This window comes from Branchiostoma lanceolatum, chromosome 10 (genome assembly GCF_035083965.1).
Source record: "Branchiostoma lanceolatum isolate klBraLanc5 chromosome 10, klBraLanc5.hap2, whole genome shotgun sequence".
NCBI classification, from domain to species: Eukaryota; Metazoa; Chordata; class Leptocardii; order Amphioxiformes; family Branchiostomatidae; genus Branchiostoma; species Branchiostoma lanceolatum.
In genome coordinates, this window is record NC_089731.1 from 4,605,476 (window position 1) to 4,617,343 (window position 11,868).

The window sequence follows — 11,868 nt, forward strand, 5'->3', positions numbered from 1 at the left end:
AATTCGTCAGCTACATCGAAATCAATATGGTTCATAATTCTAGATCACGGGAGTGAACACACTAAAAACAGACAATGAAATAGATCTAGATGTCATGTCGGCCCCGAAAGGTCCCGAAACTATGTATATACAGTAATCTACACTACATTTGAGGCTTAGATTTTAAAGTTTTTAGAGTCTTATCGGTACAGATCTGACTATTTCAAGTGTAAGAAGCAGCTATGTTACCTTCGTCCACGCGCCCAACTCTAAAAACTTCCTCGTTCCTGGTCTCTTCCACTGGAACCTGTCTAAGGCACTCACAGCGACCTGAAGGAATAAGTAATCGACTTTAATTGTTTTAAATACTTTATCATAAAGAAATATCAGTAGTTTTTCAGTACAGATTATTGTCATCGGCACTCGCGCTGGTAGTTTAAATACTTCGTTGCCGTAGTGTTGAAGTTGACTGAGTTAGATATGCTTAAAATTGCTGTGAAAATAGAAAATTCAAGCAGGAGTCTTAGCCCTTTATTCCTCAATTGTTCCGTCTTTTTTTCATTTGGAATCTAAATTGGGAATTTGCACTTCACTGGTAGTCTAGAAAGTTAATTTATTTGTCTTAGAGTGGGTATTGGTTTAGTGTGTTGGAAAACAGATTTTCATAACAAAATTCAGACAGCAGTTCTGACTCGTTTATTCTACTTGGTACACTCCTTTTTCCGCAGAAGTCTAAATTTAGCATCGCCTGCCATGCATGGTGCGAAACAGACCGCGTTCCATGTTTGCAACAACTCAACTGAAACACTCGCGCAAAGCAAGCTTGCTGACGGAGTGACTGCAGAATTTGTATACTGAGGTAGAAGGTGGCATTTTTCTCGGTCCAGCGATTGTTTCACGACCAATGACCGTACCTTACCATGTGTCATCGGAAATACACAATCGCGCCATTCCATAATGCCCCACGTCTACCACAATGCAACAGGTCTATGCTGAGTCGTTAAACAGACAGCTTTTTTTAGTTCATATTACATTCATACATCTAAGACATGTGACCCCTTATTATGCAATCGTCTCAGCCTTCTACATCTAACATAATTCCACTAGCCAGGGTACATAATTCGGCCACCCTGAAAAGATACGTGCAAACAGGATCTCCAACCAAACATCCCCCAGTATAATGCACTCCTTTTACTGTGCATACCTGGGGGATGCTGCACTAGAGATCTCTCAAACCCACTGTTTTCAGATTGGTGGATTTATGTAACCTAACGGATTAATGTCAATTAAGGTAATGAATACATCTGTTTGTAAGATATGATGACATTTTTAATCCAAGGTCACCTGCGTGACCTCTATTTGACCCCTGATGACCTACCTTTGACCAGCAGGAAGAGGTGATGTACCGGCTCACCCTGCCTCAGGATCAGCTTCCCCGCCGGATATTCCTGTCGACCAATCACAGTCATACATTAAGACATTTTGACAGAGAATATGCAAATGTTATTTGAGTTTTGAGTTTTATTTAGATCCACAATTAGCCTCATAAGAGGCTATTCTTCCTGCCGTCTACACAATATTTACACATTACAGTCGGGATATACAAAGACATACAACATGACAGTAGGGGACAAAAATTCCTTAAAAGCATTAATTACAGTTCAAAAGCAATAATTACAGTCCCACTATTTGCTAATTGCCGCCGGTCTTGTTCCATAGCTGAGCCATTCTGTACAGGAAGCGCCTTTTCTGAGAGTTGGATTTTGGTTTTGGAAGTCTGATTGTGTTCGTTCTGGTTGAGCGTGTTTGGTAGCTGTGGATGTCTGACTGGAATGTTAGTTTGTCATACAGGACCCTAGGTTGTTTGGTGAACATTATCCGTCTAAATGTGGCAAGGCTTTTCTGTTGAATTCTGTCCCTAACGGTCAGCCAGCCCAAGGTCTTCAGCATGGTTTCCACATGTGTGTCACGATCACAGCCCAGAGCGAGTCTTGCAGCCCTGTTCTGAATCACCTGTAGTCTTCTTATTTTGTTCTGTGTTGTGTTTCCCCATACTGAGCAACAGTAGTCTATGATGCTCAGTACACTATTATTGAAAGTGTGACTTCTTCAAATCCCTGTAACCAACATAGCACCTTTCTCGCTGTGCGAAAACTTAAATGTGGTTATTGTGACAGCGTTATCATTATTAGGTTGTATAGAATGATGGAATAGACACTTGTTATATTTTTTACTGCTTGTACCATTGCAATTAGCCTACGGGCTAGATTTTAAAATAATACTCAATACAAATTGTGCAAAGTGAGAAGAAACATTAACAAGTAGCAACTATAGAAATCTAGCCAAAACTAGAGAACATTATAGAACGTCTGAGGAGAAACTTTTACCCATGAAACAAAGAGGAAACATAGTCCCGGTTTCTTTTTTTACGGCAGACATGACGGGAGGGGCCCTAACAGAGGACTTTTTTTTTTAAATATCCGATGTGATTGTTGCCACTGACTATATGCTGATTAGATACTTAGATAGATTAATCAAGGCCGTGGAAAAAGCTGTCATTTGCATTCAAAAGCTTCTTTACTTATTTTTTTTCTCAATGAAGGCAGCGCCATATCACTGCGGCCACCGGTCACTGCGCAGCGGCGGCTAGTGCCGCTAAATATTCGACCTATGCATAGACACAACTATAAGATACTATACTCGGGTCAGATGTTATTGGCGTCAGTTTAATCCTATAGATCAGTTGCTAGGTAACCGTAGATGAGTAGGCACCGGCCGTGGTTGAACGCGATCACAGGAAAGACATGTCAACTTTTTATAATCTCTTCAGATTTATGTTTCAAGATTGACCACAAGGCAATAATTGGGTATATCCACTTCACTAGGATTCAGACATTTTAGGATGTCAGTCTTTTTTTCGTATAAAACGACTAATCAGGATGTTTCTTACAGTGTCTGTGACATATTAAACAGTCGGAAGAAGCGGTGATAAGATAATCAGATAAAGACTACCTGCATCACTCAACAGGCAAGTTTTACGTGTTCAACAACAAAGAGTCTCCCAAACAGAGGTGCTTTCATTCTGCGCCGCCATCCACGCACCAATGAGGCATATCTGAGTGTTTTCTGCCACCGTCAAAGGGGCTAGTGGCACGCAATAGTGCCCTCTTATTCAAGACACGTCGCTAGATTAGCACGGAAACGTCAGACAAACAAGAAGCAACGACTGTCTCACGTCTTCACCTGTTAGAAAAACAAAGTCGAACAGAACACTGTCTCAGCATGATTGATTCAGCACGTTGTCACGTAGTAACACATCAACTTAAAAATATGCGGCCATTATCATTCCATGACGTGTCTACAAAACCTCTCTGTTAGATGACGCACCTGTGTTTACAAATGTTTATCTTTGTTGGCCAAACTTACTAAAAGGACAAAAAAAAAACACCAGACAAAAAGGCCATACGTCCAGTTAATTACCTGTATGTAATGTTATGTTTTCGACGCCGTTCGTGTGTGTGTGTGTGTGTGTGTGTGTGTCGGTGAGTGTGTGTGTCTGTGTGTGTAAGTGTGTCTGTGTGTGTGGCTGTGTATGTTTGTGTGTAAGTGTGCATGCGTATGTGTGTATGTTTGTGTGTCTGTGAGTGTGTGTGTGTGTGTGTGTGTGTGCGTGTGTGTGTGTGTGTGTGTGTGTGTGTGTGTGTGTGTGTGTGTGTGTGTGTGTGTGTGAGAGTGTGTGTGTGTGTCTGTGCATGGGTGTATGTCTGTGTGTCTGTGATTGTGTTTTTTTTCTGTGTGTGTGTGTGTGTGTGTGTGTGTGTGTGTGTGTGTGTGTGTGTGTGTGTGTGTGTGTGTGTGTGTGTGTGTGTGTGTGTGTGTGTGCTTTCTATAGTGTACTGCAGTCAGGCATTTTACTGGTATTGCTTGTGTTACTTTTATGAAGGGACTTATCCAATATAGCTCGCAGGGACATGGCAGCGGGATCGTCGTCTAGTAACATGGTGGCCTTAACAGTATTTCTAGCATGATTGCTTCTTTTTATTGATAGCCAGCTTTAAAAAGAGGAGTTACTTCGGTGACAGGTGTTTAGCATCCTAGTTCAAATGCCAATTGTGCAGTCAGTGTCTTGGCATTCAAAATGCGGCGACAGCAAACACCAAATTCAAGATGGCGACGCCCTTGAAAGTGTGTGAAGAGAGCAGTCCGGTTGTTAACAATTTATCTTCAATAAATGTAGAATTTTGAGGCATTTTTGCATCATTTACCCCGGTAATCAAAGAATTTCGATGTCCAGAAATTGTTAAGATGAAACATGTAAGGAAACGCTATGACTTCTTGGTGAACAATATCGGCGAAAATACTACTGAAACTGCTATATTTCTATGGTTAAAGAAAGTAAATTTTATTGCATGTTCTTATCCGCAGGCTAAATTATGTAGATATCTTTTTTTTTCCAAAATCACAATAGAATTTTTACCCTAGAACACCCCATAGTTTCAGGGTGCAGAGCTTTGCAAACAAAGTAAGTAATACACACGGACGAAATGGAGCGAAACCGACCTGTCCTCTTTCCACAGACGATTTATTTCCCTGCGTGTAAGCTATGTGGAAAGACAAGCAAAGCGCCCTTAAGCGTGCAAACTGGGGAACAAGCTTTCCTCAATGCACGAACAACTTTCAACAATCAGAAACCTGTTAAAAGTACCGTTAACACAAAGGCTGACGTTGCCTTTGTATTCTGCTTCATAATTTAAAAACTCCTGACAGTGGAAAAATGATGATAAACCTATGAGTCTATCAACTTTAAGGCAAATAAACCTAAGTGTAGTATTAGTTCATGGGGGTTTAGAAGATTTGTCCGGTGGTAAGGTGGCGTGACAAAGCCCGTGTAAGCGCCCACAGGAACAAGAGTTTCTGTGTTGCCGTGGGTTTGCCTTACAAACGTCCACACGCTAAGCACGGCAAGAACCGGTAACCTAAAAATAACAACAGGACGGCACCAACAAATTGCTTGTAGAAGCCCCCTACTACAGGAGGGCCTGCATGCCCCCTTTACGTAGAGCGTAATCGGCCGTTTTAATTTTGCGTAGAGCGTTGCCGACCACTCCATAATTTAGCGTAGAGCGTAGGGAGGCTTTCTGAATTTAGCGTAATACGTAGCCGGCCCTCCGAATTTAGCGTAGAGCGTTGTCGGGACCCCCCCCCCCCCATGTAGGCCCTCCTACAGTGGGCATGGTAGCATTCTGCAAAAGAGGGAAGATTACCCGAATTGTCAGCTTGAATTGCAATTTATGCACATCAAACATAAAGCGATTATGACTAATTTCAACAAACCAGCTGTTCATATTTCGTTAAACTACAGCCAAAAGACAGCTGTTTGAAATAGTAGTAGGGTTGTCCAGAGTTTCATCATTCTTTTGTAGACATCGAGAGCTAGCTACCTATGTACGGAATATTGTAGATGTCGCGGTTTATTTCAGCGTTTCCTATTTCAAAATTTTACAAAAACAAACCTGTCATCTTTTTATAAGCGGGGACAAAAATGTTAATTACTTCTGGCCAAGTCTAATTCCTGAAAACTAATAAAAATCCATCGACTGGCTCTTAACAACTACAGTTAAGGAAATACAACAGTTGTTCGAATGAGCCAGATTTTCGCTATTTCGTTTGAAGAAGACCTGACTCCTCACCCCTCTCTCCATGTAAATAAAGGAAATCCGTTTTGCTGGGAGACGACATTCTGCCGTTGGTAGGCCACAACTATGCTGATGAAATAGCTGTAAACAGATCAACCTAACAAGCTTTATTCAGTCGGAGACTTCGTCAGTAACTTTTTATGAACATGTAATATGGTAATTAGTTTTCATGCTCAAATGTTTGAATTACTTGGGTAGTCTGTTAGATTTATTATACTTCTAGTTCGGCGAAATTCTTTCCGGACAAAAGGTATGCCCCTTCCTAGGTAGCGTATTCAGATACTGATAGTATTTCAACATTGAGAACATTTTGTCGTTTTGGTTTAGATACATACTTCAATGTAGGTAAGATAGTAGATTGCATAAGCTATAAAAAGTGAAATTAGACTTAGAATTCTTACCTGTTTTACTAGAACAGACATCAGCTTTTCTTTCTCCACCTTGGGCAGCGTTTTTAGCACACTGACGTTGTTCAGATAATGTTCTTTTTCTTCCTTGTGTAATTTGGCGAGAGATTTAATTTTCTCGTGAAATTTCTGTCTATCTATGCGCAGAAACTCGCAGGGTTCGGTAGTGTACATGGTAGCGGGCGGAGCCAAGTCCCTGCTCGGGCCCTCCGGCGATACCATGCCGAGGAATTCCCCAACACCGTGCGCATAGATAATGTTGCTTTCGTGGACCTGCATGGAGTTTCGGCTCGGTTTGTCGTATGTGACTTCCACCGACCCGCTGAGGATGTAATAACAGGATAGTAGGTCTTCCTGGGGTTGTTTAGTGATGTACACGTTTTGGTCGTACGATTCGTACGTAACAACGTGGCTTATAGCGTCTTTCACGTATTTCAAACCGTTGTGAATCAGTTTCAAACCGTCTACTACCGGTCTCATGGACAACAATTCACTTGGAGTCAGATCCCGTTCCAAACTCACCGCGTTTCGCACCATAACTTTACGGGATTCCAGTGTGATCACCACCGAGCCCTGGGCAGCAAATAGCCGCTTGTTGAAAACCAACGGTCCCTCGTTCCTGGCCCTTCTTTCTGCATTCTTTTCCCTCGTCGTGTGTAGTTCTTTCATGAACTTATTCCGTTCGATGGATTTCTTAACGAGCTTCAACATATTGGAGATTTTTGAGGCCTCTCCTTTTAATTTACTTGGATGAAATGTTGTTGCAACAAACAAGGGAACTTCCGTATACACCGGAGTCGGTTTTCTTTGTTGTGGTCTCGGCGCGTTTCGTGTACTTCCTTGTCAACTTCCTGACAATATCATCGCACTTAACTGAAACGTTAAACTTGAGTCTTATCGTTGATAGTTGTTGTACCCTTACTTTTTTGTGAACGGCGTCGACATAGAAGAAACAGGACTGCCTTACTTACGCCAAGCTGCCTTTAAAGTAACTCGGTATGGTATTGTCTGCGGTAAAATGCACTTCCAAACAAGACAGCACAGTCACATGTATAGTTCTCTCGGTACGACAACAATGCACTGACACCCCTTGCTCCTCTGATTCCATTTGTCAACGACGATTTCTCGTATCAACTTGAAAGTCAACTTGAGAGTCATTTTCCATGCGCCGATGAGGAAGGCATCTCCGCGTGAGAAGCACCGCAGTCCTTTTCCAATTCCTGTTGGAATATTCTTAGCCACTACTATCCCTCCTCCGCCACACCGGACTCCAAAGTGTCGCCTGTCTTGTTCCCAACACGGTAAAAAATCGTGCCTGTGATTTTTCTCCCGCCCGGCCACCTGTCTCACGCTGAGCCCACAGGACGGGGAAACTAGACAAACAAGCCCGACCAAATCCTCCCCGCGCCGCCTCGCCCGCCTTTCATTACATTTCATGGGAACGGGAACAGGTATTGTTTGACCTTTGACAACAAGATGATCCCTCAATTTCAACCGGTAAGTCCCACTGACAAAGACGACACGCTGGGGCTAGTCCATCACATGTTTCGGAGGGGGAGTGTCAGTTTTTTACAGAACTTTTATATCACAACTTGAATGTGTGTGTATATTGTGAACAATTATTAATATGTACACTACACATCTGCGTTTCTTAAATGCCATTTTTACGATCTTAATTAATTTGTTGATCATCCGTAAGAAAACAAACGACAGAACAAGCCACCTGAGGAAAAAGGCGTGCGCGTGCAGGCTGCAGCCAAGCAAGCGTTGCTATCTCTCACGCAAGCGACCTGTACCCTAACAATAGCTAAGAACCTTTCCATTGTCCGGACTTGTCCTCGTCTCGGTAAGCCCGTTTCCGCATGAAGTCCCTATCTCTGTACACAAACACGTGCGGCATTCTCTATGTTTGTCGACACTAGGCCGTTCCTTTGAAAAGAGACCGAGGAAAGTGCATTCAAGGCTTCAGCTCAACGTAAACAAAGCAAGGACGGGCGTGTTTGGAAGTGTTTACATGGTTGCTACTGAGGCAAGGGCTGAATTTTGAACAAGGGTGTAGTCAAAGTCACCTTACGATATATTAATGACAATATGAAGACACTCGTTACAGGGACAGTCGTAAATTTGCCGAATGAAACTAAACTGTCTTGTGATGTTGTTTTATATCCTTAACAACGTAACAGTTGGGCTTGTCATAGTTTCGCTGAAATTCTTCACGACAAAAGTTGATTGCAAGACTTAGTACACTTTTTCAAGCGATTCCGATGCAACCTACCTTTGAGTATGAACAAATGTATCTGAACAATATTTAAACAGGCAAATTATGATAAGCCATAATAATGATAATAGATTTGGAAACAAATAGAATTCAAACTATAACGGCTTTTTAATCTTTGATGTGAAAATAAAACAAACGAGAGGGTGGCAAAAAAATGTTACCGAGAGATAATTCTCTCTATTTCATAGACTTCCGTTTTGGTTCTTAACCGTTATTCAAATCATTAGAAAAATACTTCCCCATACTCTGTCTAAGATGAAATAATGGACAAGCCCCAAAACTAATGACATATAGACAGTTCAGTAAAATGATACGCACCAGGGGCTTTACCGTGAGAGGGACAAGACAACATTTGTCTTTTAATGCACGATTAAAACCAAAGACCAGAAATGCATGCACAACATTGTTCAACACATAGGTACACAGTCCCTAACGGACTTAGATCTGTTTGAAGTCGAAATATGATAAAGGTTACGGTACTCAAAAGATAAGTGCATTGTAAATTTTTGATGTGGCTTTTACCTTGTGTTTGTAGTCAGTGTAGTGTCAATTTACCGTTTTACCGTATGTTTAAGTTGAATGCGTAATAGATAAAGTGTGTTGTATACGTACATGTGTGTCTTTCACTAAATGCCACCTTAAAACTCACCTAACTGACACAATTGGATCAAGTAATCATTCACACGACTAGTTGCCACCTTTCTTGATTTCTTTTCCTCACTGATGAGGTATTTGTGGGATTGCAAAACGCTAATTTGAATCCTGGGTGGTTTCAAGAATCTAATCCGTTGATGTGATTAAAAAGTACCCAGGCGTATCTAATTTTTCTACTATCCTAAATAGATGTGATGTTTTGAGGCATCACTGACAACGTCTGTGTAATGATACACTAGCGTTAATTCGAAAACACCCACGGCCGAATTCCTTATGTCTTGTGTCACCTTCACTTTGACGAACCGCAAAGAATGTCAGATATGTTAGTCCTCTTAAGACACTACCTAACGCTTTCGGGGGAAACAATACTTACTCTTTGTCTTCTTAGGATGTTCTAAAGGGAAAGGGTGGGATTTAGATTGTAAAGAAGTTACGAATAGATACCATCTTTTGTTTGAAAGTATTAGGTATGATTCATTGAGTAATTTCGATCTTTTTAATGTTTTGCACACAACCCGTATCTAGATTTAAGGCGCCCTTTGTGCAACATAATCCATGCAATTTAAAGTAAGATGTGTGACATAATCGCTGTTACGTTAGAGGTAAGCGGGCATAACGGTCACCGTAACGTGTACGTAGTCTGTTCGAGTAAAATCAAGAAGCTGCCCTATTTCTCAAACCGCTAGGTGTCCCCTTTGCTGTTGAGGTCGCAGAACACGAAACCCCAAAAAACTCTGTTCTGCCAAAATTAGATTAGACACTAACTTGTTGCCGTGCTTCGACTTCCCCTATTATGTCTTCAGTGCATTTCTAAGTACATTTTTCAAGCGCTTCCGATACAACCTACCTTTGAGGATGAACAAGTAAAGTTGAACAGGCTAAGTTTTCAGTTGAATTATGATAAGCCATAATGGAGATAGATTTCAAAACAAATAGAATTGAAACTTTTCAATCATTGATGTGAAAAACATGAGAGAGGGGGTATTAGTCAGAGATAGCCCCCTTCCTTTCATACCACCTTTTTTGTTCTTTACCGTCATTCAAAACATTTTAAACAAGAGTCTTAGGACCCAAAATCTCCATGAAACTTTGTTTTTTTATTAAACCAGTTCCCCCCATTCTATATCGCTCAATGGTATGACCCACACTGGCCGGGCAAGGGGAGAAGTGGCTATAAATAGCTACTGACCTAGATAAGAGACCAACAGATGGTGCGACCTCAAAGCCCACAATAGAGTAGATATTCCTCATTACTTATGCAAATTCAGTATGAATTTGCATAATTAGCACTTCCGTTTGTACATCTCTGTCCAACCTACCTGCATATCAAATAACATGAAAATCTGTCGCTCCTTTCTTCAGTTATTCTCCTTGGAAAATATTTACAAACACGCCATTGCAGTTCCAGTGACACATACCAGGGGGCCCAAAATCGACCTTGACCTTTCTCCTCCCAGCACCTACCCACATACCAAATATCATTTCAATCCATCCACACGTTCTTCAGTTATGCTGATTTTAAGCGTCCGGTGACACATACATACACACACGGTGACACACACGCAAACACACTAACTTCGCATGATTTGCACTTCAGTGTGTACATCTCTGTCCAACCTACCTGCGTACCAAATAACATGAAAATCTGTTGTTCCTCTCTTCAGTTATACCCCTTTAGAACATTTTTACAAATAGGCCATTGCAGTTCCAGGGACACAAACCAGGGGGCCCAAAATCGACCTTGACCATTCTCCTCCCAGCGCATACCCACATACCAAATATCATTACAATCCATCTACACGTTCTACAGTTATGCTGACTTTAAGCATCCGACGACACTAAGGAAACGATTTACCTCCTTACTTATGCAAATTCGGTCTCATTTGCATAGTTTGCACTTGAGTGTGTACAACTTGGTCTAACCTACCTGTGTACCAAAGAACATGACGATCTGTCGATCCACTCTTCAGTTCTTCTACATTGAAGATTTTAACAAATACGCCATTGCAGTTCCAGTCACACATACCAGGGGGCCCAAAATCGACCTTGACCTTCCTCCTCCTAACACCCACCCACATACCAAAAATCATTACAATCCATGTACAGGTTCTACAGTTATGGTGACTTTAAGCGTCCGGTGACACATACATACACACAAACACCAAACGCAAGCAAAACAGTATCTCCATGAAAAAGCCTTTTTTCATGGAGATAAAAATAGTTCCCCATACCCTGTCTAACATCAAATAATGGAGTAGCCCCAAACTACTGACATATAGACAGTTCAGTAAAATGATACGGACTTGGGGCTTTACAGAGAGACAAGACAACATTTATCTTTTAATGCACGATTAAGACCAAAGGCCAGGAATGCATGCACAACATTGTTCAACACGTAGTTACACAGTCCCTAACGTACTTAGATCTGTTTGAAGTCGAAATATGATAAAGGTTACGGTACTCAAAGGAAAATGGTGCATTGTAAATTTTTGATGTGGCTTTTACCTTTTTCGAGGAAAGTTGAATAATACAGCATTATCTCATAAAACAGTACGGAAACTTTTGAGAGAAAAAAGGCAACAAAGACGACTCACTTATCATCAAACATGACATAGCTCTCCAGACACTTTGTCACTAGCCTGGGTGCCATCCTATTTCTACCGAGGCTCCTACACTCGCTACCCTAAAAAGGGTAGCGATAGTAGGGTAGCGACTGTAGGAGCCCCGGTAGAAATAGGATGGCACCCAGGCTACTTTGTCACTCGACTGTCGCTCTGACTGTAGTGTGCGACTTCCTTCCATGTTCCAGTGACGGCCATAAGCATCGAGTTGATAAAATATTATTTTCCTGAGC

The 11,868-nt window shown here is 41.5% G+C and overlaps 1 protein-coding gene across 1 annotated transcript in view; it reads right to left on the reverse strand.

Annotated features, from left to right (window-relative positions):
• LOC136443098 (uncharacterized) overlaps window positions 1-7,525 on the reverse strand; it is a 15,472-nt gene extending 7,947 nt beyond the window's left edge. The window contains exons 1-3 of the mRNA XM_066440171.1: window positions 6,077-7,525; window positions 1,358-1,427; window positions 229-309 (exon numbers count right to left, since the gene is read on the reverse strand). Of these exons, the coding sequence (XP_066296268.1) occupies window positions 229-309; window positions 1,358-1,427; window positions 6,077-6,793 (868 nt within the window). The 5' untranslated portion in view covers window positions 6,794-7,525. The remainder of the gene's footprint in view (window positions 1-228; window positions 310-1,357; window positions 1,428-6,076) is intronic.
• Window positions 7,526-11,868: the final 4,343 nt, after the last annotated feature.